Source organism: Sander lucioperca, chromosome 1, assembly GCF_008315115.2.
Source record: "Sander lucioperca isolate FBNREF2018 chromosome 1, SLUC_FBN_1.2, whole genome shotgun sequence".
NCBI classification, from domain to species: Eukaryota; Metazoa; Chordata; class Actinopteri; order Perciformes; family Percidae; genus Sander; species Sander lucioperca.
In genome coordinates this window covers 8010478-8037791 of record NC_050173.1, presented here as the reverse complement: position 1 = coordinate 8037791, position 27314 = coordinate 8010478, and the positions used below count along the sequence as shown (strand labels likewise).

General features: G+C 39.1%; 1 protein-coding gene across 6 annotated transcripts in view; it reads right to left on the bottom strand.

Moving 5' to 3' along the window:
- LOC116034974 (mediator of RNA polymerase II transcription subunit 13-like) overlaps positions 1-27314 on the bottom strand; it is a 74247-nt gene that overhangs the window by 29982 nt on the left and 16951 nt on the right. For all 6 annotated transcript variants that reach the window (XM_031277807.2, XM_031277809.2, XM_031277812.2 and 3 more), the window contains exon 2: positions 26398-26635. In XM_031277807.2, the coding sequence (XP_031133667.1) occupies positions 26398-26635 (238 nt within the window). The remainder of the gene's footprint in view (positions 1-26397; positions 26636-27314) is intronic.

The following is a 27314-nucleotide window of genomic DNA, read 5'->3' as shown; positions in this document are numbered from 1 at the left end:
ATTTCTTTAACCCCCCGACCTTACCCCGACACCAACCCCCATTGCCCTCCTCCCAAAAAGAACACACAAAAGGTACACACATTCTCTCACACACACACACACACACACCAGTTAACAGTGTTTCTCTTTGTTCTTTGCCATATACCTGCAGGGCTCCTGGAAGAACTGGAGGATTGTGGGTGGGTGTTGTGTTTGCTTATAGGGTGGTGGCAAACAAACCAAGCATCATAGAAATACACAAGAAAAAAGCAATGAGAGACAGAGGCAGATCGCCTGGGGGATGGGTGGCATAAACCCCAGTAGAGGTTTTCCCTTTCCTCCTCTTTGTCTTCCATCATTTTGTGTGTGTGTGTGTGTGTGTATATTCCTTTCTCCTTCTCTGCTGCTTTGTTGATATTTCGCTCCCATTTTTTTTCTTCTTCTTCATACCAGAGTGAATGAAATTTCCTTACTCGCCAGAATTACCCCGTAACCATGGAAACGCTGGCGGTGAGAACATGGCGCCCTGGCATTCAATTTCAACACTGGTCCCTCCCGCCCCTCAATCTCTTCCTTCTCCTCCTTCCTCTGTTCTGTTGCTTCCAACACCCCCCACCACCACCTCCCCCAACTTTCCTCCCCCCCCCACCCACCCCTCATTTACTCCTGCTTCAGGGCTCAGACAGGAAGCTCACTCTAGCCAGCTCTTCTACAGAGGAGAAAGATAGAGCGAGCATCACGAGCAGAATGCCAAGTCTCCAGCAAATCCAGCTCATTAGCTCTCGCTGTCTCTATATCTCCCTCTCAAAATCCCCTAACTTTTTTCTTCTTCCCCCACTCTGCCAACCCTCCACAAACCATCTTCGTTTACTCTCATCATGGCCGGCTCCACAGCAGGCTCTTGACCCCTATAACTCCAAAATTGTCCTGACTACTCAAACGCTCCCACTCAAAAGCATGTCATTTTGTAGCTCCTACACGAGCAGGTACATTGTGTGTTTAACAAATCCCAACAGTGGCAGCAGTAGATACTTATAGTTGCCTGATAAAACATGCAATCCACATTAGACGCTCCTGTTTATAGCTGTCAAAGAGCCAGCTCACTGCACCATATCAACACAAGGTGTGACAAATAACTCTTGCAAGCAAACAAGGTCAGGCATCCACACAAGCACAGATACACAACCTCACACGGACATTAGAGGGTGAAATAAAACAATGATCTGATACATCAAAGAGTGATATTTTGTAGGGATGTGTGAGGCGAAAACACCATTTCATCAACAGTCAGTAACCACCATGTCTTGAGTTTTTACTGCCTGTTAATCAGAGGAGGAACACAGATGGCCCATGGGAAAAGCGCGCTGTAGACACTAAATGCACAGCCAAGTGCAATAGGGCTTTAAAGCATCATGATCTATCATTCAGCACAGCCTGAGCTACAGGGAACTGCAGCATGCCTGAAAGAGCTTAAAGCAATTGGATGAAATCAGCCTCAATTAGTTTTAACTGAGAGGTCATCATTTTAGGTTTTTACTGATTTTCACTGATAAAAAGCCGTTTTTTAAAGAAGCAGATCCATTTAAATAATGTCACCCAGATAAGACAAAAGTAATTATAGAAAATTTAAGAAATTGGGAGAAAACACAAATGGACTGACTGGTTATGCAATAGACTTAAGTAAAGAAATATATATTTTATGAATAATAATAATAATAATAATAATAATAATAATAATAATAATAATAATAGAGCAAGTCTGTTGCAAGTATATTTTTAAATCCAATTTTCACTGCTATTTTGTATTATTGATTTCTTTTATTTCTTTTCACCAAAATAAACTCTAATTTAATAATTATTATTTAATAAAATAAATCTTTAAAACGGTGAGCCCTAATTAAACTTTAAAATATCTAATGTGCACCTGTCTGATATTTATATTGTGCACACTGAATGTGGAGCGATCCTATAATGAAAGGCCACAGACAAAAAAATGTCTGGGGCTGATGTGGCAGTGTTTCAGAAACAGTGTGTATGTGCAGTGTGTACAAACATTTGCCTCAGATCTATGAACATATCAGTGTGAAAGCAACATCAGGCATCAAAAGAACAATTATGAATGTGTGCATGTGTTAATCTTAATACATGCAGCATGTGTGCGAACTGTTTCCCAAAGTGCCTCAGTGCACATGCAATCAGAATCAGAATCAGAAATACTTTAATAATCCCAGGGGGAAATTATTTTTGTTACCACTCCAGGTATACAAACAACATATAAAACAACATATATTATCCAGACTTTTAACATATATAATAAAAACAAATATACAGTAATAATAAATAAAATATGAAATGTACAGTGTTATGTGCAAGCTCTGGTCCTGACTTTGCGCATGTGTGTGTGTGTGTGTGTGTGTGTGTGTGTGTGTGTGTGTGTGTGTGTGTGTGTGTGTGTGTGTATATACAGTGAGGTAACATTCTCACAAATGGATGTTTTTTTGTTTTTTTTTGTTTTTTTTACACACAACCTTCCTTCCCCCATCCCCGTGCCTCAATGCTCTTAACTGCTGCGCCACCCCAAACACAAACAAGCAGTGATGGAACTGGGTCGCCTCTACCACACTCTATATTTCCACCTCTCTATCTAACCCTATCATTTATCCCTCTCTTTTCCCAGTGTGTTCAACCCTCTCTCTCATACATCCACTGTTCAACTCTTCTCCCCTTTCTCCTTCGTGTCCCCTGACTGTGTTGGTTTCACACCACTAGAGGGAGTGACCATTCGCTACTACAACACCATGCTAACAAACACAAAGATGGTATTGATCTGGGGGGGAGAGTAGAGTTGAGGTGTGACAACACTGTCTCAAACACGATATTCTCTCTCTCTCTCTCTCTCTCTCTCTCTCTCTCTCTCTCTCTCTCTCGTCCAGTGGTGTCTATGCAGTGTGCAGGCTATGAGCTCTCAACGAGCACTGTGTGTGTATATAACATTGTGTGTATGTGTGTGATGATTTCACACAAAACCCTGCATCCACTTTACTAATTAGCTGCCCTGCTGCATGTCTGAGCAGAGGTTGGTCTCTGTTTGTGGTGTGTGTGTGTGTGTGTGTGTGTGTGTGTGTGTGTGTGTGTGTGTGTGTGTGTGTGTGTGTGTGTGTGTGTGTGTGTGTGTGTGTGTGTGTGTGGTGCTGGTGCATAGCAACATGCCTTTGTATGCTTAGTATGTTTTTAGTACTAAAAGAAAGAGACAAAGATTACAAGGCTGCACAGATGGACAGAAAGACGGAGGGACACACAAGGAAAGAGGGGGAGGAAAGGATGATGATAATAGTAATGATGATGATAATGATGGTGAGTCTGTGGAAGTGGGTGATGAGGGCAAAATCAATATTGCGATAATTATGAAAATCTCCCAGTATTAAATCTTCCCGTATTAACTAAAAGTTTTAAAATCATCAGGTCAAAAAATGAATTAATATTTGTTCCTGTGAGTTGACTGTGTTTCCAGCGTTAAAAATCCTTGAGCATGCTCGTGTGTGAACCCTCGACATACACCGTAGGTTTATAATGTAGTGCTGTGAGAGAACCATAAGTTTGTAAATGTGTTACCGTCCTGTAACGCTCACTACATTTTTATATTATTATTATTTATTACACTATGATTCGAAGTGGTTTATATACAAACCAGAGGTGCTAGATGAAGTCAAAAGATGTAGCCAAAGAAAATTAAGAGGTCATAAAAGCTGACTGTTTTAAAAAGAGAAAGAGCAGGCCAGTGAGCTTTGGATAATCACAAAGAAAAATAATTATGTCATCGATATTGATTAACAAGGCTATCAAACACAGTAGAATTTTATTTATTTTTACAGGTCAGAACAAATGTTACTCCCTCAACTGTTATTACTTGGTGATTCAGATTTTTTTTTTTTTTTTGCATCTGTTGACTTAGTTGCATTCTCCAAACAAAAGGCAAATTCCTACCAATGATAGCTATTTGTGTGATATGAGCAAAACAGACTTCTAACAGGGCCAATTTCCCATGTAACACATGATGCACATAATAGTGTGCAGGGAGACCCAGGATGCCCAGAGGGGATTACTTATAGCAGTCCACTGTCTTTGTGCTAGCTGTTAATATGGCAATACTATGCTGTATTACCCTGGCACTGAGCCAGAGATAATGCAGCTAGGCCAGCTGAGCTAAACAGCCCGCAACACAAAACAGAAAATGGATATATTCCAAAATCTTTCATGTAGGGACGGGGAACAAAAACACATTGACAGTATGGCCCGTTTTCCACTGCAGGAAGTTTGGCTAGAAAGCATGATGTTAGGAGAACCTTTATTATTCAGGGACTTTACCTCCATTTCCACTCAACAAATCTGCTTCCAATTTGGGTTATTTGGCCAGAGCTCTAGTTTGAAATGTGGCTGGCAAACGTTGTTGAGTCTTTGTAGTTCCATCACATACTTTGAAGTTCATCATCTCCTGAATCTTGTTTGTTAAAAAGGCCTCATTAGGCTTTGGTGAAAGTTCAGTGAGGAAATCTTGTAAGAGACCCTGTCATTCACAATTTCTTACATCATCATATCTGACTAATCGCCTTTTTGTCCATGTTCCTTGAGCCAACTAATTACGGGATGCTGCTCTTTGAATATCATTGTTGTCCAGGAGCTGTCACTGTCTACAAAGGTAAGTAACATCATACCAATGTAAAAATAAGAATGTTAGAAACAACTTCCAAAACTTAGATTAAATCAAAACAACTCAGTTTATTATATTTTGGGGTGAAGCAAGGTCTTATCACTCCATAATTGGTACCATAACTTAATATGAATGCTTCAACATTTGAGTTTGTCATCAGACATACATTTCCATGGAACTTAGTACACTCCATCCATTAGCCTCACTAATTATTGACCAATTTTAAGATCAAAGTGATAGCTATGCCATTTAACTTTTTCAACAATTTCTCTTTACCATCCATTTGAAACAGTAATAGTGTCTTATGTAGCAGCAGTGAGTTTTGAGCTTGGAAACAGGTTGTAGCTGTGTAAATCAGCAGCTGTGGCATTTAGGTAGAAAGTTTAACCTGCAAACGTTTGTGTTTCTATGTTAAATAGTTGATATATATATTAGTGCTGTCAAACGATTAAAATATTTAATCGCGATTAATGTCATAGTTAACTCGCAATTAATCGCACATTTTTATTTATTCTAAATGTCCCTAGATTTCTTTTTGTCCAATTATTTTTTCTCATTTGAATGCTCTTATCAACATGGAAAAGTGGATCGGCTTGCTTTGTGCTTTTGTCGCCTGGCTTTGACGAAGGGGCGGAGAATTCGCATCAGCTGTGTGCTTGGCCATCAAGTGGTATTTCAGACTGGACGTGCTGCGATGATAGCTCAGTTCACAACGACAAAACACACAAATCACTTTGGTATTGTCAATGGAACTATTTGGCAACTTTTTAAAAGTAAACTTTCCATTCAGAATCTTATTGGCATCCATTTCGGCGTCACGCGCTCGCCATCCACGTAACTTAACCAACGTAACATTAGCCTACTACTATTTGGCCGGCACGCAAGCCCAAACAAGTGTGTGCGGCGTGCCTGTTGTTTTGTTTCCGGTCTAGCTAGATCCGGTGTGGTGTTGTAGTTTTTCTAACTTACTAGTTTTTGCAACAGCATGTGAAAAAACTACAAAGTTTGCTATGCCAAAAAGAACGTTAATCTCACAGAAAAAAAAATGTATGCCGTTAAAATGGGTTTGCGTTGGGGCGACCCCTATATCCCCTATATATCTATATCTATCTATCTATCTATCTATCTATCTATCTATCTATCTATCTCTATATCTATATATATCTATATATATATATATATAGATATATATCTATATATGAATGTGTAACTAGGGTTGGGTACTGAACCCTGTACTTTTATCGGTACCGACCGAATCACGTCGGTACTACAGAGTATTGGTTCACGTAAAATCAAACGGTGCCAAATTTCGGTACCTGTGAGTAAGCGCAAGCTTATCTGTCCTCTCTGCATATTGACAGAGAGCAGAGTTCCGATACATACACAGAGGTGCGAACGGAGCAAACTATGTCGGCTCTGCAGTTTTGTTGAAGTCACAATGAGTCACGGCAATGCCGATAAAGCGGTTTCAAGTGTGGTTACAGTTTTTCAAAACTTCACGCAGACACCTTTCGCTGTGATATATTAATGGCGAGCCGAAAGCAGTCGCGGTGCTGTTCACATTACACTTCCTCTGAGACGAGCAGGCACAACGGTGGTTTCTATGCCCTGGGGACTGACTGACAGGCTGAGGTTGTAAGGCAAGGCAACTTTATTTCTACAGCACCTTTCAGCAACAAGGCAATTCAAAGTGCTTTACATGAAACATTAAAGAGCAATTAAAAACGGTCATGATGAAAATAAAACAGGCTAAAATATAATATACAAATACAAGAATAAAAGTTACAGTGAGTAAGAAATTAATAATTATTCAATTTAATAGGTTGTAGGGACGGGTTTAGAGGAGAGAGCGTGGGATTTTATTTTTGTTTAATTTCTGTCAGTGTAAAATATTCTAAATAAATAACATAATAGGTTTGGAATTATTTTTACAACTGAAATAATTTGTTTTTAATTACAGAGGGAAAGTACCGAAAAAAGTACCGTTGGGTACCGGGAACGGAATTACAGGTACCGGTATCAGGACTAGTATTGGTTCAGATGCGAAAGGTACCCAACCCTATGTGTGGGTGAACTGTGTGAATGTGATCAGGGCATTCCTGCAAAAGAGTGGTTGCCTCTCAGTGAACCTTCCCTGAATAAAGGTTAAAAAAGGAAGGGATTTAATATCCTTGTTGGAATATAATGCATGAAATGTAATAGGCTCTTGAGATGAAAGGTTACATGGGACCTATTTTCTTTTTCACTTTCTCACCTGATTTCTATCTGCTCCTCACATCATTAAACAGCAAACACTTCGGTCCATCTGACAGTCACCCACACATTCCCATGCTCTAGTGACACCGTTTCCTAAACCTTTCAGCGACACCTGTCGACTCAACACAACGTGTCTCTCTGCCATGCCTCTAACCACACCACCACTTTGCAAAATCCAGAGGGGAATAAAGAGGAAACTGTGGGCTTTTGAATTCAATTGATTACAAATCTCTACAACCTTTAAACTGGAAGCACAATGACTCACATTGCTTTTATTTGAGCGGGGACACAAGTTAGATTTACAACTTCTGGTCTAAGCCATTAATGTTGGCAGTCTGCTTATCAAATCCAGTCAGTCCAGTTAGTAAGTGGCTCTCTTATCAAGTCATCTCACCTAATGATGGCAATCATATTTCAATAAAGAGGGAATTCTTGTGTCAGGTTTTAGGAAAGAAATGACTTGTCAAGCACCAAAAAATTATTATAAGAGAAAAAAGATGAGAAAGCAACAGAGCGGAACCCATGGGCAACCATACCACATACATTCATGAGTACATATAGGTAATAGCAATTTAGGTGGAATGTGCACAGGCACTGAGACCCAGACAGCCCAGAAAAGCGTACAGAACGAAGGGCAGTGACAGCGAGGAGGAGGCTCAGAGAGAGTGAAGGGAAGAGGGAAAAGTCTGGAATCAATTAGGTGACTGAGCTGGAGTTGCTTGCATAGTTGTGGGAGTGAGTCAGGCAGAGAGGCAAGAGAAGGGACCAGGGTGTGAGTATTGTGCCATGAGCGTATGTATTCATATAAACATAGGCACACAAAAACAATGTGCATGCCTGCTCATTGAGTATTAAGTGACATTTTGTGAGTATAGGGTCAATATAAATGTTTTTTATCCCCCCGCCCCCACCCACTTGGGCCAACACCACTTGGACCAGAGGAATCAAGTTGCAGCCAGAAAAGCCCCACCTCTCCTGAGCTGAGGTCAAAGTGGAGGGTAAGAACGAACGGATGGCTGGCACCAACCCAGGCCATGTCAACACAGCAGCTCTCAATATTCCCTTACACAACTTCCCCTCATTACTTCTTTGCACACCATATTCACAGCACTTTGTTTTATATCACTGGCTCTTACGATGGGGGGCTTTGACTTCAGGAAAAGTAGGAAAGCACAAACAGGAACTTTGTGAGCACATATTGTAGAAAGCTTACATGTCACTGTGGGTGGAGCAGAGGTTTGCAGAAGCAATCTGAGTTTGCAGACGTAACAATATACACAGAATATATCATGTCCCAACTTTAACTTTTACACAGATTGGGATTTATTCACATGGGTTCTGCTATTATTGCTGCACAGCATGTCACACTGCGATGACCTGGTGTGAATACAAGGGCCTAAAGCAACTCTTCTGCTGGCATGCATAAGGCATACTGATGAGAAGAGGACAGAGAGATGCAACATAAAGTGAGTGCTACTGTATGCGTGTCTGCTCGTGTCTAATAGCAAGGTTAGCAGGAGATTGAAAAGAAAGTATAAACAAAGAAGCAGAAAGATAGAAGTATAAAGTGACTAGGTGTAATTCTCTGAGGAGTCGGCCTCTCTATTTGCAAACAGAATTCTATTTCACAGACAAAGCTGCACATTTTACACATTTAAAAAGGGAGACAATCATCATGGGCATGTAGGAAATAAAGAGGAAAATAAATAATTGAAAACAACAAAGAAGAATCACTAAATGCGTCATGTTAACACTAGAAAACACCAGCTGCTTACAGCTCAATTTTCCTCCTCAAGCCAACAAGACAGACAGCAGATACCGCTGTTCAAATTCAATATGCGGTGTGCCACTTTTTAGAGATTCAAAACTTCCTTCTTTATATTTCCACAATTGTCAGCTTTTCATTTTATTTTAAAATAAACAGAAATGACACATGAGCTCTCAGCACTCAGTCCAGCACTGATTTAGAGAGCGATACTGTGTGTCATTCATTAGTAAGAGCATGTTGACAGTGTCATTTATAATTTACCGGATATTTACGGTATTAATGCAGAGTCAATGGTGTAATTAGAGTGATTGGAGAGAATCTAGCAGGGGCTATAATACCAACATCAAGAGCAAAATGAAATTACTCTCTAATATAACCTGCTGTGTGTGTGTGTGTGTGTGTGTGTGTGTGTGTGTGTGTGTGTGTGTTTAGAGGTTTGAGGTACATGGGAGGAGAGGGATACAAGGGGATAGTTAAGTGAAAAAAGTAGGAAAGATAGAAATAGAAACAAAGTAGAACAAAAATAGAACTAAGAACGAAAAAAGAGGTCTACATGAAACAGAAAGATGGCAGAAAGGTCGTGACAGACAAGGTATGGAAATAAAAATGGGTTTGGTATGATGCTGACAGTGAAAAATTAGTGTGTGTGTGTGTGTGTGTGTGTGTGTGTGTGTGTGTGTGTGTGTGTGTGTGTGTTAAATTCCCACGTGTTAGGTCATTCAACACGCACACACACACACACACACACACACACACACACACACACACCTGCAACAAACAATGCGTTGAGCATAAACGTCTCCATGCATGCTTGTAGCGGCCGTGCCATCTACGGAGGCCCGCGCAAGTATATCCAAGGCTTTCATAGCACTGCAGGGAGCAACTTAAAAAAAAAAGTCAATCACGAAATTTGTCCTTAATATCTCATTGTAGCCACATATAGGCTTAAAGTGCTCATATTATGCTCATTTTCATTTAGAGGTTGTACCAGAATAGGTTTACATGGTTTAATTTTCAAAAAACACCATATTTTTGTTGTACTGCACATTGCTGCAGCTCCTCTTTTCACGCTGTGTGTTGAGCTCGCTGTTTTAGCTACAGAGTGAGGCATCTCACTTCTGTTCAATCTTTGTTGGGAGTCGCACATGCACAGTAGCTAGGTAAGGACTACTAGCTAGTCAGAAGCAGAGTATGAGGGCGTGCTACGCTAGCAGCTAGGCGAGCATTATAACGTGTGTTACAAAGTAAAGGCTGGACTACAATAGAGCTGTTTGGAGCAGTTTGTGAACAGTGTTTTCTGTTGGAGATGGTAAGTCCCTTTGGGGTGGACCTTGGGCTTTTTCACTTTGTAAACCTATAACGTGCACAAAAAAGATATAGGACACAATAAAGGAAAGGGCAAAAGCCAAAAAGCATAATATGAGCACTTTAATTGATTAGGAGGCTATAGAAACTAAAAGACAAACATTTCTACAAAGTAGTGGTGCTGCAATGTGTGGTCGTAAATTCAAACCAGCCAAGTCTGAAAGGAGTCTGGCATTACTGCTAAATTGTGTACTGTTGTAGTAACAAAATGTTCAACAAACGATCTAATGCAATGAGTACATTAGATAAGTTAGAATCCATTGTTGATTCTGTTTATCCATATTGTCTTCCTTACTTAACCACACTTGAGTTTGTATATATCATGTTGTACATAATTATGTTTATGTAATTTAAATTTGACCTAGCATTGGAGCTGAAAATGTGTCTTATCCAAAATGAAAAAAAAACAACAAAAAAAACAGTTTCCACAGGCTTGGGTGGAAATCTTGCTCAAACTCAGAAATGATAATTTCATGATAATTTTGGCTTCACAAGGTCTCATTATCCAAGTTTTTATGACAAAATTCTTCAGACGTCTGCCATTTAAGCATGAAATGTGGCTACAGAAGATTAGGGATAAACAGATACTGATGACGAAAGAACAGCCCATCATAAAAGAGTGTGGGAATTCATTTCAGTGGCATCACCAAGCAAACAGTCTATAAAGTACAGTATATACTGAAGAGTGTGATTGAACACATTTCTGAGAGTCTACATGTGCAGGCTTTCAGTATCAGAAAAATACATTTTCATGATGGCTAATTGTTCAAACAAACAGCTGAAGCCCCTATACGAGAATAGATTGCTATTGTGGAGACATTGATTGTACTGCAACACAAAATCAGCATTTCTATGCTGCTGATAAAAACGCCAGGGGAGAAAATCAATTTGGCTGTTGTAGTCACTTGACGCCGGCTGAGGGGCCTCACAAACTGCAGATATCAAAGGCAGCTGGCTCGTCTTCAAAAAGGAGGATGGAAGGAAACAACAACAGTATTCATTCCATTTAATCCTCTATCGTTTATTTAAAAATATACATATATATAGCTTCTTTTTTGAGTCATCTTTGGTGTTAAACAAATTTGGCTTTAGTCTGCACATCATAATACTTATGTCCTGAAGAAAAATATTGAAGTCGGAGTGAAATAAGATTTGTTAAGAAGTGCTATTCTTATCTATCTATATGAACAAAAACATGTGCTTGTCTTTCAGCTTAAAGTATTCTTTTGTTTTAGATGTGTTAACTGCTATATTAAAAAAATACTGCATACTTAATTAATGCTATACAATCTCTACGACATGCAGTATGACACCTGCTGTTCTTAGATCCTTAATTAGGACAAAAACACCACAAAAAAAACCTAATAGTGGTATAGCAGACATATTTGCCCATATAAACTATATATATTTATTGCATGTAGATTATTGTGGGCAAATGTCAGATAAATAAATAAAATGTACTTGCACTTGGAATGTAAATGTGAAATAGACGTGTATAACCTGAGGCAACTTTAATATTGGCCCCGATCTATACAGTATTTCAAACATTAATCTTCAATGCATGCAGACATATCAGTCAGACTGTGAGAAGCACATTTTTGTTTATCGTGGTTCTAAATCAACCCAGAAAAGATTAAGAAACATTAATTCTCCTTTCTAACTTATACATGAAACACAGCAGCAGAGGTAAACTACAGAAGAAAAATACATGAAGACTGTTTGTTTAAAGCATTCCTATAAACCTGTATTCTATGTAAGCACTAGATTGTTCATCTTCTTGAAGACTAAAATAGAAATGTCATACTCTCTGTGCCCCGTTCTTCCCTCCACCCTCTTTGATACAGTTTTCCCCACCCCTTAACATTTTCACTATTTTCACAACACTTACACCGATTCCCTTCACTTCCTAATTTCCTCAAGACTTCTCTTCTTTCTCTGTCTACTGCTTCTACACTCCTTCTCTCTCTCTCCGTTGCTCTTTTAGTCCGTCCATCTCTTTCTGTGTCTCTCTAAGACACACACACACACACACACACACACACACACACAAAGCTCTCATTCTTTCAGTTTGTGGCTTTTCTTTCAAAACCGAAAGCTTGCAAAGGAAAAAACGTACACCCCCCCCACCCGTCCTCGGTGCAGCTGGGAAACTTCACCCCTACCAACTCATCACACACACACACACACACACACACACACACACACACACACACACACACACACACACACACACACACACAGTGCAGGGTCAGGAGGTCACAGGCCACCACGCCCTGACAACCCACAAGGGGTGGAGAGAAGAAGAGGAGGCGGGAAGGAAATCAGAGATTCTCTGTCCTTGCCTCCCAAATTTAAAGACAAGTAAACATGACTGAGGCAATTTTTCCTTAGCTCTCAGTCTGCTTCCTTCATTCCTTGATTCCTAGCTCACTCTCCCTCCTCTCTACATGTATATCTGCCCCTGTCTGTCCAGGAGAAGTCGATGTGAACCAGAGGTGTGAAGTGACCAAATTTTAAAATACTGTAAGTGTGTTGTTTTTCGCTGGCAGGATGGCAAATAAGTAACCGGAACCATGTAGAACAACAAACCAACTATTAACTTCTCAAAGAGAAATCACAGATGTTCTTCTCTCCCTCCAAACAAACCACTTTTTTTTTTCTTCTTTTTGAAGCATGAATTCCCGTCATACGCATACTCCCCTCCCTTTCACCCTCTCTCTCTCTCTCTCTCACTACAAGTATCTCTCCCTTGTCCTACCCCCTCCCTCTTCTTCCCGCCCCTCCTCCCCTCTTTTTTCTTGCTCATGTTTTCTTTTCTTTTTCTTTGCTATTATGGAATCGCCGCTTTCCACATGTGACTCACTTTTTCACCAGCTAAAGCCAGACAGGAAAAAAAAAAGTCAAACGCTTGTGTCTTCTCTCTGCCTCTCTGACTCTGTGTCCCTCTCAGTAGGTGAAGCAGCATTCCTTTATGGGGCTCTTATGACCTCCATAGGTCTCCCTTTTTCACCGTGGTTGTTCCCTATTGAGACGTGTCAGCCGGGCGACCTAGTTCCCGATTCAAGGAAAAACTGGGAGGCTAATTATTCATTCCCTCTGCTTCTGAGAGCTGTTCCTAAGACAAACCCTGCAGGAATAAAGAGAAGGAGTAGGCTTTGATTGGCAACCGTACACCCCCACCTTTTATTTGCCAAGGAACTGAGCGTGCTCACAGACATTCGCCACCCTAACATCACAGAGAGCAACCCCAAAAACAAGGGAGGAGAGAAAAAATAAAGCACAACAAAGCCTGAAAATAGGAGAAGTAGCAGGAGGAGGGGGAGGATGGAGAGAGGGCTGGAAGAGGCGAGCGTCAGAAGAAAGAATGAATGCCAAGTAAAACTTGTTGACACAGAAAAATTGGGCTTGGGAGTTATTTTAAATCAGGATGGATTTTATTTTCATCATAATCAGGTTTTTAGAAGCTCGTCCAACATTTCTCTATTTGAAAAGTATCATCAAGGTTCAGCTGATAGAGTAAAGTTTCAACCTGAGGTGTGTATTATTTCTCTTTCATCAAGTGATACATTTCAGTGCAACACGCAGTAAAATCATATTACTGCATCTATGGAAAAGGCCAGTGGTGATGCATATGTGCTTTACACTCTATAAAACGATTTACTATCAGGTTGCTTTTCTCAACGACGAATATTTCTCTTTTAGACGACCCCATGAAAAATACCTATCCACATTCACAGAGGTGTCTTTCACTTTCATTCACTCTCTTTTATTCACTTCCTGCCTGTTTTATTTCACCATAATCAAACTGTGTGGCTCTTGTCTTGTTAATCTTTAACATCTTTATTCCAATTCCTATTCACCGCTTTATGACTACAACTCATAACCTTAAAAGACTTCCGAACGAAACCTGTGTGGAAAGAAATTACCACTTTCACCCACATTATCAGGTCAGAAACGCACTTCCCTGTCTGCTCACTGGCACATGTTCTGTCTGACAGTATTCAACATGCATCTTGGGAGGATTGGTTCAGCGTGTCTGCACACCCCTCATCATGTGTGCTGTGCATGCAGGGATCACACTGGCACAATGCTAAGCAGGAGGAGCAAAGCTGTAAAGCTCTTGGAACATCGCCTGTGACAATCTCACTGGATTCTCTTCTTCACTTGTTCATTTGCAATTGTATGGTATCACTATGATGTTATCGGTAACAATGGCTGGGTAGGTGTGGAGACAGACGAAAAATTAGGAGGGGAAATAATAAAGAGAAATAAAGGTGTGAGACGAGGGATCATAAACACATCATAACTCACCAACTACTTCCCAGATCTAAACATTTTACATGTTATGATGGCTGAGAATGTGTCAGCACCAGTTTAACCCTAAAGGTTAGATTTCACAGTGAAGACGAGAGCTGCTCACTGTCATCAGTTGGTTACAGCTCACAGAAAAAGAGTCGGCACTTTAGGATCACCAGTTTGAATCCTTTCTGCGGTAATCAAGGAGGTGAAATGGACACCGGTCTCCATTCACTTAACAACCGCTGCTGAGATGCACTTCAGCAAAACACTTAATCCATCAATGACTCAAGGAGGGCTATAAGTAGAAGATTGTGGCAGTACTGCACTGGATATAATAGTGCTATTAGGTTGATAGGTGCAAATATCTGTCCCGGTATGAGGAGTTTGCTATAAATTACACACCTGCTCAGAAAATCTGCACTAGAAAAGTAAAAAAGAAATTAAAAAACAGCACATTAGGGGAATAGTTTGACATTTTGGAACACATGTTAATTCGCTTTCTTGATGAAAGGTTAGCCTAAATGAGAAAATCAATACCACTCTCATAAGCTACAGCCAGCAGACAGTTAGCTTAGCTTAGCATAAAGACTAGAAACAGAGTGAAACATCCAACCTGGCTCTGTCCAAAGGTAAATTCTCCTACCAGCACCATTAAAACTCACAGATTAACATTTTTATATCTATAGCCCAACTGTTCTGATCTGATAGATATTTGGAAGTTTTGGAAGTTATTGGTCGATGGTGTGGTGTTTTTACATAAACACATAACATTGACAACAGATCACAACAGATTTGTTATTTTTAACCAATTGTGACCAAGATATAGACTGAGTGAGACATAATGGTGACACTGCTTCTAATGACTCCTAAAGCTAGTGTGGCATTTCTGTGCTTCAATTCCGTGTTACTTATCGAAAAACATGTACAGCGTTACCAATATATCTGGAATTAACGAATATCGGTTGATATATTGGTCTGGCTCCAGTTATATCTTGTTTTATCTGCAAGTGAAAAAAAAAAATTTCAGGGGGGTTTTGTGCTGCACAATTTCTTGGCAGGGTGCAGTGATTTCCTGGAGTTTTGTCATCACTGTTAGGTTGCCAGGCAACCAGCCGAGACAATAAATAGTTTAGCACTTAACCCCCTGTAAATCGTGTGTACACATCAGTAAGTGTATTTTCCAAAATGTCAAATAACTCCTATAATGAGACAGACTATTTAATGCTTTAATTGTAGAGGGTGTAAATGTTTAAATATCTATCCTGAATTAAATACTCTCTTCATCTGGTGCAGTTCGAAATGAAGGTAAACTGTATCTTTATTCTTTTGAAATGCTTTTGAAAAGTAACAAGCACAAACATCCTGGCTGATGCCCTTCCTGGCTGATGCCTTTCTAAGTGGCTGTCACTGTCCAACCCTTTAGACAGGTAAGCAGTGTCAGGTGCACATTATTAGAACAAATCCAACACTTCTGGTGAAGATATAACACTTTCTCAATAAAATACATGAAATGCTCCTCCTTCATTCTGTTACTGTACACAGTGGAAAGTGCCCGCAATGACAACTTTAAGCAACATGTGCTAAAAGTGTAAAATGCAAATGTAAAAAAAACATTGGTTTTCATCCAGTTTTAAATTACAGAAGAGTCCCTAAAATAAAGAGGAAAGTATGTACGGCACATTACTAGCCGAGCATCCTAGCCACGGATCCATAACAGTAATAACCTCGATCTAACCTGTATTTCTGAAGCAGGTGGCAAGTGGTGAAGAGGGTTTGTCTCCACAGGCCAGATTATGAGTTCACAGCCAGACGTGGACAGATGGAGGCAGAGGTTAGCCCTCCTTCCTGTGCTCTGCTACACACACACACACACGCATTTGGCAACCGTTTTTTCACAGGACAATTACCTTGCGACCTCCGCCAACACACACACACACACACACACACACACACACACACACACACACACACACACACACACACACACACACCTTGGCCAATTACGGACACACACAAGGAAAGATAACAGTCACAGTCAACCCACACACATAGAAAACCGTCATGGTGTGTACATACATACACACTCCACAACCCCTCCAGCTCCACAAAATATGGCAACCAGCTCTGTTTATGAAGGGCACAGCACCCAGCTGCAGCTTTCGAACACAGAAGACAGAGTGACTGAGATGCTCCTCTACATATTTGGCAGAGACTTTTCTTTTGGTTTAAACCCATTGCCTGAAGTCATGTCCAATTCACTCCCTCTCTCTGTTCTGTTAATTCCATTATCTCTGATTCTTTTCTCATAAGCATTGCTGCTCTAATCCACTTGTTGGTCACATATCTTTGTTGCACCAGCCAACCACTGTGCTGATAATGGTATGCACGACCCAGGTTTTTAATTCAGTTCAATCTTGCCTGCTCTCATTTTGACCGGTAGCTGTAATGACAGCAGAAATATGCTGAATGATGCTGGAATTCATTTTAAAGTAAGATAATGACAAAAAAGTGCTTTACAGGTGACTGATTTGTTAGACAGTTCTGCAAATGTAAAATGATAAATTGTGGTGTTAGATTATCTCTCTACTGCCTTGCATCCCTGTGCTATTTAGTTTTTAAGATAGTTTTTGAATTAAGTATGCACATAATTTCCCATCTCTGGAACAACATTCACCCCCAGCTAGGATTGATTCTAGTCACAATCTTTTTCTGCTGGATTTCCCCTACTTTGTATTCCTCTCAGCTTTACTACAGTTTCAAGAAAGAAAAGGAAAACTCAGGATGGTGGAAGGCTCACTCTTGGTAATAAAAAAACAAGTATATATTTCCAATGGGAGCCTCAATTTGAGGGCAACACATATATTTAATGTGACATGGGTCTGATTGGGATGCATAAGATGAATGTTTCAGTAACCTCAGATGAAAGTATTCTGATCACACAGCATAGAGAAATAATGCTAACAACCTGCTATGCAGTGTTCAGTGAATGGCCATCTAACTTCCTCATGCCCCTGCATTCACCTTCACCACATGCTGCTTTGGTGGCACACAGGAGCACCGCCTATGGTGTTATCAAAGTCATCAGCCCTTAGTTTTACCGCTGTAGAAAACCCTACTAGATAAAGCCACACACACACACACACACACACACACACACACACACACACACTCCTCTGCAAATAAAATACTCAATCCTATTATAGTACTCTTGTCTCATTGGGAGTTGAGCATATTTGTGGGCTGATAAACAAAACTGACATTTCCATTATTTGTGATCTGGCTGATGCTTTTCATTCAGAGTAATTTGTGATGAGTGCAACAGCGGAATCATTTAAAATTCATAAGTCACCAGCCCACTGTAAGGGCTGCAGGGTTCAGTGCCTGCACAGCACATGTAACACTTATTACTGAGAACGATAAAGGGCATCTGCATATTTAATGAAAGCTTTGTTTGAGGATTTTTTAACACAATTGTGTTGTCTGTGAATGGAAAACAATAAGAAGTGTGTATTCAATTGACACGCAATACACCTTTGATTTAGATAATATATGAATCTCCAGAAATCCTGAAAGAAGGACTGGACAAAGCAAAGGTAAGAAGTTTATTAAAAACTAGGCCATCATGTAAGAAAGTGAATGAATAGTGACTGAGATATGGCTTAGATATAGGTTTTGAAGTTGTGATGGAGATGAGGTAATGACTCATGCTCATCTAACTCAGGTGAGAAAGTCATTCCTCCACAGGAAAGAAAGGAGACAGCAAGGCCACTGCAGGGAGAGGGATAAATAATTGGACAATTGTACCAGAACAGAGAGCGTGGACAGAAGTCTAGGTCATGACCTGAAAGTACAAGTTTTGTTTGTAAAGTCAGTATGTATAGCAGGAGCAATGTGACAGGAGAAATGTAGAGACACTGAGGACAATTCTGGCTGCAGCTGCATGAATGAGATACAGGGACTGAAGAAAAATTCTGTAATCTGGTTGTGGTAGTCTCATTTGGGAGATGTGTTAGGTTCAGATTGTGTGAGGATGTGAGGCTCGCACAGCGGTTTGTTATCTAAGTCACTGCAGTGTTGTCAGTATTGACAGGGAGGTCTTGCACAGGTTTTGCCAAAAAAAACAGCAGCACAGTCTTGTCAAGGTTGAGCTTAAGGTAGTGGACAAGCATCCGACTGGAGATGTCAGGGAGGCAAGAACAGATGAACACTGCTCGGCTGAGATGAATCTTTACCAGTCCCCATGTGTCATACTCCCAGCTGTCAGAGCATTGACGGTAAAAGGCAGAGTGTTGCTGGTCTCAGAGCAGCAGGAAAAAGCTATGTGATGTGAAGCTAGAGCCAAAGACTAGAGTCTAGAAAGAGAAGAAGCAGAGGCCCAGGAGTGAACCCTGGGGAACTCCAGTGGAGGTGATGAGCACTGCAGTCTAAGTTTGATTATTTGGAAATAAACAAAAGAAGCATAATAGAGGATATAAGGTAATGAAGAAAATTCATTGTTTCCTACAGCTTTCCTACAGCTTTTTCCAAAAGTGATTCACATTTTTTTAAAGCAAGTGTTTTTAAGTGTACTGCTTATTTTTTTACAAAACTAACAATGGAGTTATATTTAATAGTGATTCTTGTGCCCCTCCTATACAACAGATTACACTTACATGTCCAACAGAAAACAAGAGTTAATATTCACTGGATACCACAAAGCAAGTCATGAGAAAATCAAGGTAGTTATAAAAAAATAAATCCTGGAGTTTCCTGTAATATTATTTTCCAAGATATGCAAGTCACCCTAGGTGTTAAGATAGATTTTATCAATGGACAATCCATTTAAAAGGCCGGCTAACTTATTACAACCTAAGACTAATCTAACAGATAAGAGTATATCTGTTTAAAACTCTGACTTTATTAGATACCTAATTGCAATATTTATGTATTATCCAATTTACATAGGCAAGGTTTTTTTTTTTTTTTTTTAAAGAAAGGTCTTAATAAAAACTGAGCACCTTCATTTTAACCCCCAGAAATCCCATTTGACACCTTCATGCATCTTTAACCAGCCCATCCTACTAGGCTTTTTTTGGTACTTTCCAAATCAGATAACATCGAGGCTTTAGGACTTTTTTTGCATTAACATTCCTAATTTCAGGCTCTGTAAGGTGTCTGATCTGGTATTTAAATGCTACAGCTTTGTCATCAAATTTCCATTTGGTACAACTGATTACATGCAACTACAAACAAACCTAAATGTTGGCCACATGCGTACACCGCACTATTTTGTTTAAAAAGGCAATACATTACACGTGCTCCATCGTCTTCACACACACATGCCTCACTGACCTAAAGTATCTGTTTTCACGCTTGATTTCATTTAAAACCTACTGACTAGCCCTTTAAAGTGCCCATATTATGAAAAAAACACTTTTTCTGGGATTTGGGGTGTTATGTTGTGTCTCTGGTGCTTCCACACACATACAAACTTTGAAAAAAATCCAGCCATGCTGTTTTGAGTGAGATACAGTTTCTGAATGTGTCCTGCCTTCAGTCTCCGGGTGAGCTGTTCAAAATCGGCACGGCTTGTGACGTCACAAGCCGAAACGAGCTGGCTAACCGCAACCATTAGCTCGTAGCGTTAACGCTAATGCTAACGCTAGCATGCTACCTCGTTCTCAATAGCAAAGCACTGCTACAACACACACAAGTTCACCATAATCTACAAAAGAACTACTTACATGTGCGCCCTCATTTAGAAGTCTCCCAGCTAATCCTGCCTTGTAACTGACCAAAGTTGTAGAAACAGCCTCTTTTACTGTCTATGGAGCTAGCTAGCTGACACGATCTACATCTGAGCTACTGCGCATGTGCGAGTGCAATCAAAGATAGTACAGAAGAAGAAGAAGAAAAGAGGTCTCACTCTGTAGCTAAAACAGAGACCAGCTGAAAAGAGGATCTGCAGCAGTGAGAGAGAGCGGTGCAGTACAACAAAAATATGGTGTTTTTTGAAAATTAAACCATGTAAACCTATTCTGGTACAACCTTAAAATACAATTATGAACCTGAAAATGAGCATAATATGGGTGCTTTAAACCATTTTGATTTGTCTTTTTTTCATGGCAGATATTTTGACACAATAGCAGGAAAAGCACAGGTGGAAGTAGTAAAAGGAATGATGGCTGCATTCCATTTGTATCAGTGCCAAAACTCTGGTATAAAATATGTTGGCTCACTGTCATGGCTTACTCTGACATTTCCATAGAACAGAGCCATAATTAATGCTATTACACCTGGGGTTTTTCCCACAATGACAAGTCGAAATATCAAAATAAAGGCCTACAGACCTACTTCGAGAAGCCAATTAATAATTTAGCTCTCTCATACATGATAGTCATTATAGAAACGTGATAAATGACACTTTGAGTAAAGAGTTGTGGTTTCAGTATAGCCAATTATGTCAATAATTACATACAGTAAGTGCAGTTGTCAATGTTAGTAGTTCCAAAGCCACAGAGCATGTGACGCTTCTGCTGGATAATCACAAGTCTAGATCGTATGTTCAGTCATACTTTAACCATTGTGTGTTTACATACTGTGAGTGTGTATGTGCATGACACCCTGCATACATGCTTGTGTGTGTATGTATTCATATGTATGACTCATGCTGGCAACATGCTGACAACTCTATTGATTCAACACATTAATCCTGTTTCACTACCTAACCCCCCAAACACAGGCCAAAACCATCTGATTTTAAGAAAAGCAAGTGTTGGACTTGATGTTCAAACCCTTATTATTAAACAAATGACAATATCAGAGAGTGCTTGAGTACAGTGAGAGAGGAGGAGAGTGGTAACACTAGATCATAGCTACTCGTACTGCTGGCACGATCTCAAAGGCATGATTTATTTAGACTAGAACAGTTCTAGTCACACTATAGGATTCATGGCTTCTTCATCACGACAGCCACAGTAATCACAAGATTTTGTATTAGAATTGGTTTAGTTTATTTACTCTACTTGCAGCATTGTTTGTGATTCATATTTGAAATCAAATTAACTCAGGGGAGTCAGTCAAAGATGAATGGGCCTCTTGATCCCATTGAAAAGTGGGTAGTTAGCATCCAGAGCAGGAGAGGTCTTTGTCTCTATAAGGAGTAGGTTTGTAGTAGAGGCTAGCCAAGCTATAGCAAATATAAATAGGCAAAGCACTTATCTTCCTTTCCAACATATTACTCTGTTTTGCATTAATAATACAAAACATAGCACTGCATCTCGTTTTTATTTTCCAGCAGCACTGATAGCTGTAGTGTCAACCAAGCTGCCTAACTGCATAGCCTTAATGTGTGACCCAATTGGAGCTGATTTAAATAATATTTCCAAATTTGAATGACAGTTTTCACTCAAAGCACTCTGCTGGGAAAGTTCTTAAAAGGTGGTTGCCCAACACTTTGGTTGACTGGTTCAATAAGTGCCCTATAATGTTAGAGTAAATGTCAGTGCCAGTGCACTTCATCACTATTCTTGAAGAAATGCCATAATGACAATCAGAGTTCTCAGTTACAGAGCAAGATAAACTTTTGACATTTTTTTTAAGCTTTAAGTAGGACTAAAATGTAAATTATTATTCTACTTACATGTGACGATTTCAAGGTAAACTTTATTATCCCAAAACAGGGAAATTCGGGTGGTCAAGGTGCACATACATAAAACATTTATAAAAACAGATACAAACATAAATATTGATATAAATGAATATAAATATTCCATATGCCATTCCCCCCCTTCCATCCACCTAACACACCTACCCATACACACACTTACACAGGGAGAGCATTTCAAATGTATCATTTATAAATAATGGCTTACACATTCATATTTTTAGGGGAATTGATATCAACCTTTTTGGCTGTGAAGGCTTTACTCTGTGCGTTCCATTTGTCCTCTCGACTTCTATTATTTCTAAATCAACCTAACATCTCTCTCTGCACCCTCTCTCTGCCAGCTGAACTAAATTGACCACTAATCCCACCTGTTATAGCAGTAAATACGAGACCCCTCACAGTTTCCAGGTTACAACACAGTTTATATTATTGATATATGTCTAATAGCTTCCGGCGGCTATACTGAAAACTAATGAATGTAGTGTAAATATAATGAGGTTGCATTTTTCTACATTCATTTACTTGAAAAAACATAAACAACTGTTTAATGAGGTGACTTTTCTGAGCTGGTGTATTTGTTTAGTCCAACACTTTTGCCACTTTTAATGCGTGTTATGGTTATGAGAAATTGCAATTAAAGCAGTTCTTTTTTTAAGCTGGACTTGACTGTAAAATTGTAATGTCTTTTTTCTCTTATTGTTGTGTAAGGGATGTTAGGCAACATACTCTTCTTAACCATCACAGGGCAAACACATCTTCTGAAAATTCACCTGTTCACTTTAAAACATGCCAATTTACACTGTTTTAATATTTTCTATATGACTTTAAACATAATTAACCTGCTGATTATTCTCACTGAATGTGCCTGAGGAGGCGACAGCTTTAGCGGTTTAGTCAAATGTGTGTAAATTAGCATTTCTGAATGGATGAGTAAGAACAAAAACATGCCTATTTCTTTTTCTATTTCTACACAGCTATATGGATCTGACATGTTTTAGCAATAACAATAGTTAATTTGTTACAACTGGCTTCTCGGTTTAATTTGATCAACAGACAACATTGAAAAGCAATGGACTGTCAGATTCTATATATTGCAGAATGGGACCAAGATTGGGGCAGACTGTGATGACTTTTTGTTTTAAAGAGAAGGAGGTGAAAGTGAAACTAAATACTCACACTGTAGTGAGTCTACTGCTGTATTTAACAGACATTTTGAATGTGAATGTAACTTCCCATTGTAAACTTGGAACCAAAACCGAAGAGCAACCAGTGGTGGGAGAAGTACTCAGACCCTGTACTTGAGTAAAAGTACCAATACCACAGTGTAAAAACACTACTACAAGTAAAACTCCTGTATTTCAAATCAAACAAGTATTTAATTAAAACCATGTGACAAGTTTAAAGGGGAACTGATTCTTTGGTTGAGTTATTAACTCAATGACATCTAAAACGTGACAAGAAGCCGCATGACACAGCTTTTTGGTCGAAGAACCACCAGTTTGATCTTTAACTGTGTATTGTATTTTGTAAGATTATCATGAGTCTTTAAGTACAATCTTAATCTGAAAAGTAACTATAGCTGTTAAAATATATAAATATATAATATATAATAAATAAATGTAGTGGAGTAAAAAGTACAATATTTCATAGTATAAAGTTGCATAAAATGGAAATATTCAAGTCAAGGTCAGTTACATTTACTCAAGTACAGTTATGTACTTGAGTAAATTTATCTCTACTGCAGGCCCCATATATGAATATATCAGCACTGAGCAAGAGAAAAAATCCCGAGAATCTGAAATATCATAATACCACTTGAACTGAACAATTTGTCGCAATAATAGAAAAATAATTGCACAAATATTTTGTGAGGTATAAACAATTTTCCACATTATACAAACAATGCATTGAAACTGAAGATTTCAGCTCTAATATTGCATATCTGCTTTTATACAGTAAACAGCATCTAAGGTTAGCGCACATCAATAGATTTTTTTTCATGTAACAAGCTGTCAGCCAGAGAACATGCAGAGCAATGAACAGACAGAAAGGGAGAAATCACACGAGGACCAGACTGACACAGGTGAGAGTAGAGAGGAAGAGGTCAAGGCGACATGAGGGCGAGAAATCTACACAGAAAACATTCCCACAGTGAATAGAAAATTCAGGTGTGTAGCTCTTTAAGACTCGGTAAAACACTGATATTCCCTGTGTTATAACTGATTCTAATTTGGAGGAAATTATTAATTATAATTAACAATTATCAACTCCTTCTCACACCCGAAGTGCTATTTTCAATGCTAAATAAGGATGAGAGATTTTACAAGAGAAGTAAAGAAGCCTTATTATCATAATTGTATGCAGCGTGTGTGTGTGTGTGTGTGTGTGTGTGTGTGTGTGTGTGTGTGTGTGTGTGTGTGTGTGTTAGTAATCCGCCTCAAGATTCCCTTTACACTAACATAGGCTCTTCATAGCAGCCCAATGTATGCTGAACTGTCCATATGTCGTTTTAAGAATAGATTTTTTTAAAGTCATTTTTTTAAACAAAAATGTGAAACGCTCCTCGCTTCCCAATAGAGAATGTGTTGCCTTTCATTGTCTTAACATTAGAGTAAATTGAATATTTTTTGGTTTTGAACTGTTGATCTGACAAAACAAGAGATCTGATGATCAACTTAAACTAACAAGATTTTGATTTTGTTTTCACAGTTTTCTGATATTTCATAAACCGCTTCATCGTTTCATCATTTAAGTGACCGGCAAATTATAAAAATAATCATTAGTTGCAGCCCTTAATGTGACACATAAAAGATCCCAAAATGACAAGACAAAATGTAGCTGGGCCTAAAGTCAGAGCATTCACACTTCATTCTTTTAAACTCTATTCCTCCCAAAAAAAGATTTTTTCTGTGTAAATAAATTAAATTGAGACTTGAAGACAAATATCAAATTAGCACTCTATAGCAGAATACATCTCCATTGTCTGCATAGATATATAAACAAATAGCAACAAAATCCTCAGACTAGTGACACATCTTCTATCCTCAGTAATCAATAGCTGTAAAATGTAATTAAATAGGCCAGAATTATTATTAACCTTATAAACCTCAATGTGCTACTCAAAGGGAGTCATAATTTACAAGTCTGGCCGCCAGCTAACAGCTTGCAAATTGGTGAGGTAATGCTAAAATTTCACACTGCTACATACTTGTTATGTGGCTTCTTGTAATAATATTTTGCTCTGGATGCCAAATTGCCACTCTGTACTCACCACATTGACAATTTGTGATTTTTTTTGATCGCTCAGTGAGCAAAATGAAATTATCAAAAAGGCCATATCATATCAGAGTTGGACTATTTGCTATTAGAGGATTGGAGACATAGCTACAGTGTCTCTATTACACATGCTTTTGCAATCTGAAGGCTCTCCCCAACAGCAGTAAGAACATCTGTCAAATGTCTGCTGCAGTGCCTGTGAAGCTTTTTCACATCAAGTCAGCTTTTATAGGTAACTGAGGGCTGAAATCCTCACTATCGCTTTAACCTCTCCATCCAATATTCCAGCTTTTTTCCTCCTGACTGTTGTTCTGCTAAACCAAACCCAATATAATCCCTCTCCTGTTTCCTCCTCTCCCTGTCTTCCAGAGGCTCAGTCAATATGTTAGACTTCTACACACGTGCTCAGGGAGATAATGAAAATGTTTCTATAAATAGGGACAATATTGCTGACAGTAGCACTCTCTCAAGTGAGATATCTCAGTGTAATATTCACTACACACACACACACACTTAATACTGGCGAAGAAAATCTCCTCAATTGCTGTGTACTTCATCATAGCGATAGTCCTGAAGCAGCATATAAACACTTGAGTTGCAAAGCAAACGCTTTTCAGATATGTGCTATATGAAGCTCAAATATAGGACGAGATCAATGCGCCCTACACATCTTAAACAAACAGCACGCAGCTTGATTCTGCAGCAGACTAAACAGCTTGAATTTACATAATACTGAACCCTGCTCTATGTCAGACCATACAGCTCCTGTATAACATACAGGCGTTATGCTACACCATAAAATGAACATTTATTCGCCACTCCTACATCTCAGTTGTACATCTACACACAACACATATTTCACTATTTCTCAGTCCGTTTTACATACAATCCGCAAAACCACGACTGTATTCCACGTAATCACTTTTCAGTCTATATAATCAAGTGCAACCTAATCAAAAGCAAACATAAAATGAAACAGTCTCTACAAGCCTTTAACCTAACTTTCAGAGCATAAACGGAAGCTTAAGTGAAGAGCGATGTGATGGAAAAATAATTGAGATGGATAGAAGAGAGAAGCTCTTTCATTCTCTTTCTCACCTTCCAGCTCATGATGAATGACATCCGAGAGGATGGGCTCTTCACCCCACCAGAAGATCCACAGCTCCTTGGTGTCCGGTTTGATTTTGCGTCGCCATACACACAGCAGGTTGGCTTGCACGCAGCGCATGAAGCTGCGCAGAACTGGGTCGTCCTGGGCCGGGGCTGAGATCACCGGCCCGTACTCTCCGCTGCCGCGAAAGCTGTAACAACGCCATTTAATGCCCGTTAACTCCGCCTGCAGGAGGAGAGAGGGTAATGATTAAAGCTGTAAGCAGTCCATTTACCTTAAAATATAATACAGCATTGTTATTATGTGCAGTGACTAATGAAGTCATTTCGCACTGTCTTCAGTCCAAACACTGTTAAATGTAATGTAAAAGCTGAAACAATTAGTTGATTTGTTGATAAGTCAACCGACAGAAAACTTAATCCGCAATCATTTTGATATCCATTAATTACTTTAATCATTTTTCAAGCAAAAACACCAAATATTCTCTCATTCAAGCTTCTCTGATGTGCTGCTTTTCTCTGTTTTATATCATGGTAAATTGAACTGAACCAATATTTGGGCATTGGGAAAAAGTGACAGGCATTTTTCTCTATGTTGTGACATGTTATGGACCAAAAATTAAATGATTAACTGATACTGAAAATAATAATTATTTACAACCATAATTGTTATATGGAATTGTATATCAATTAATTCTTTTTATTCAAGAAGCATGTTTTTATCTCACTTTCTAACATTTATCTCCCATCCTGTAGATGGAATGAAACAACCATTATGCATGAATCCATAATGTTATAGAAGCCTCATTAGTGTTGTGTTAACCTTTAAGTATTGTACTTTAGTGTACATAGATTTCTTGCATATAAAAGGGGAGCATCAGACAAGTTGTTTCAATCAATAATTG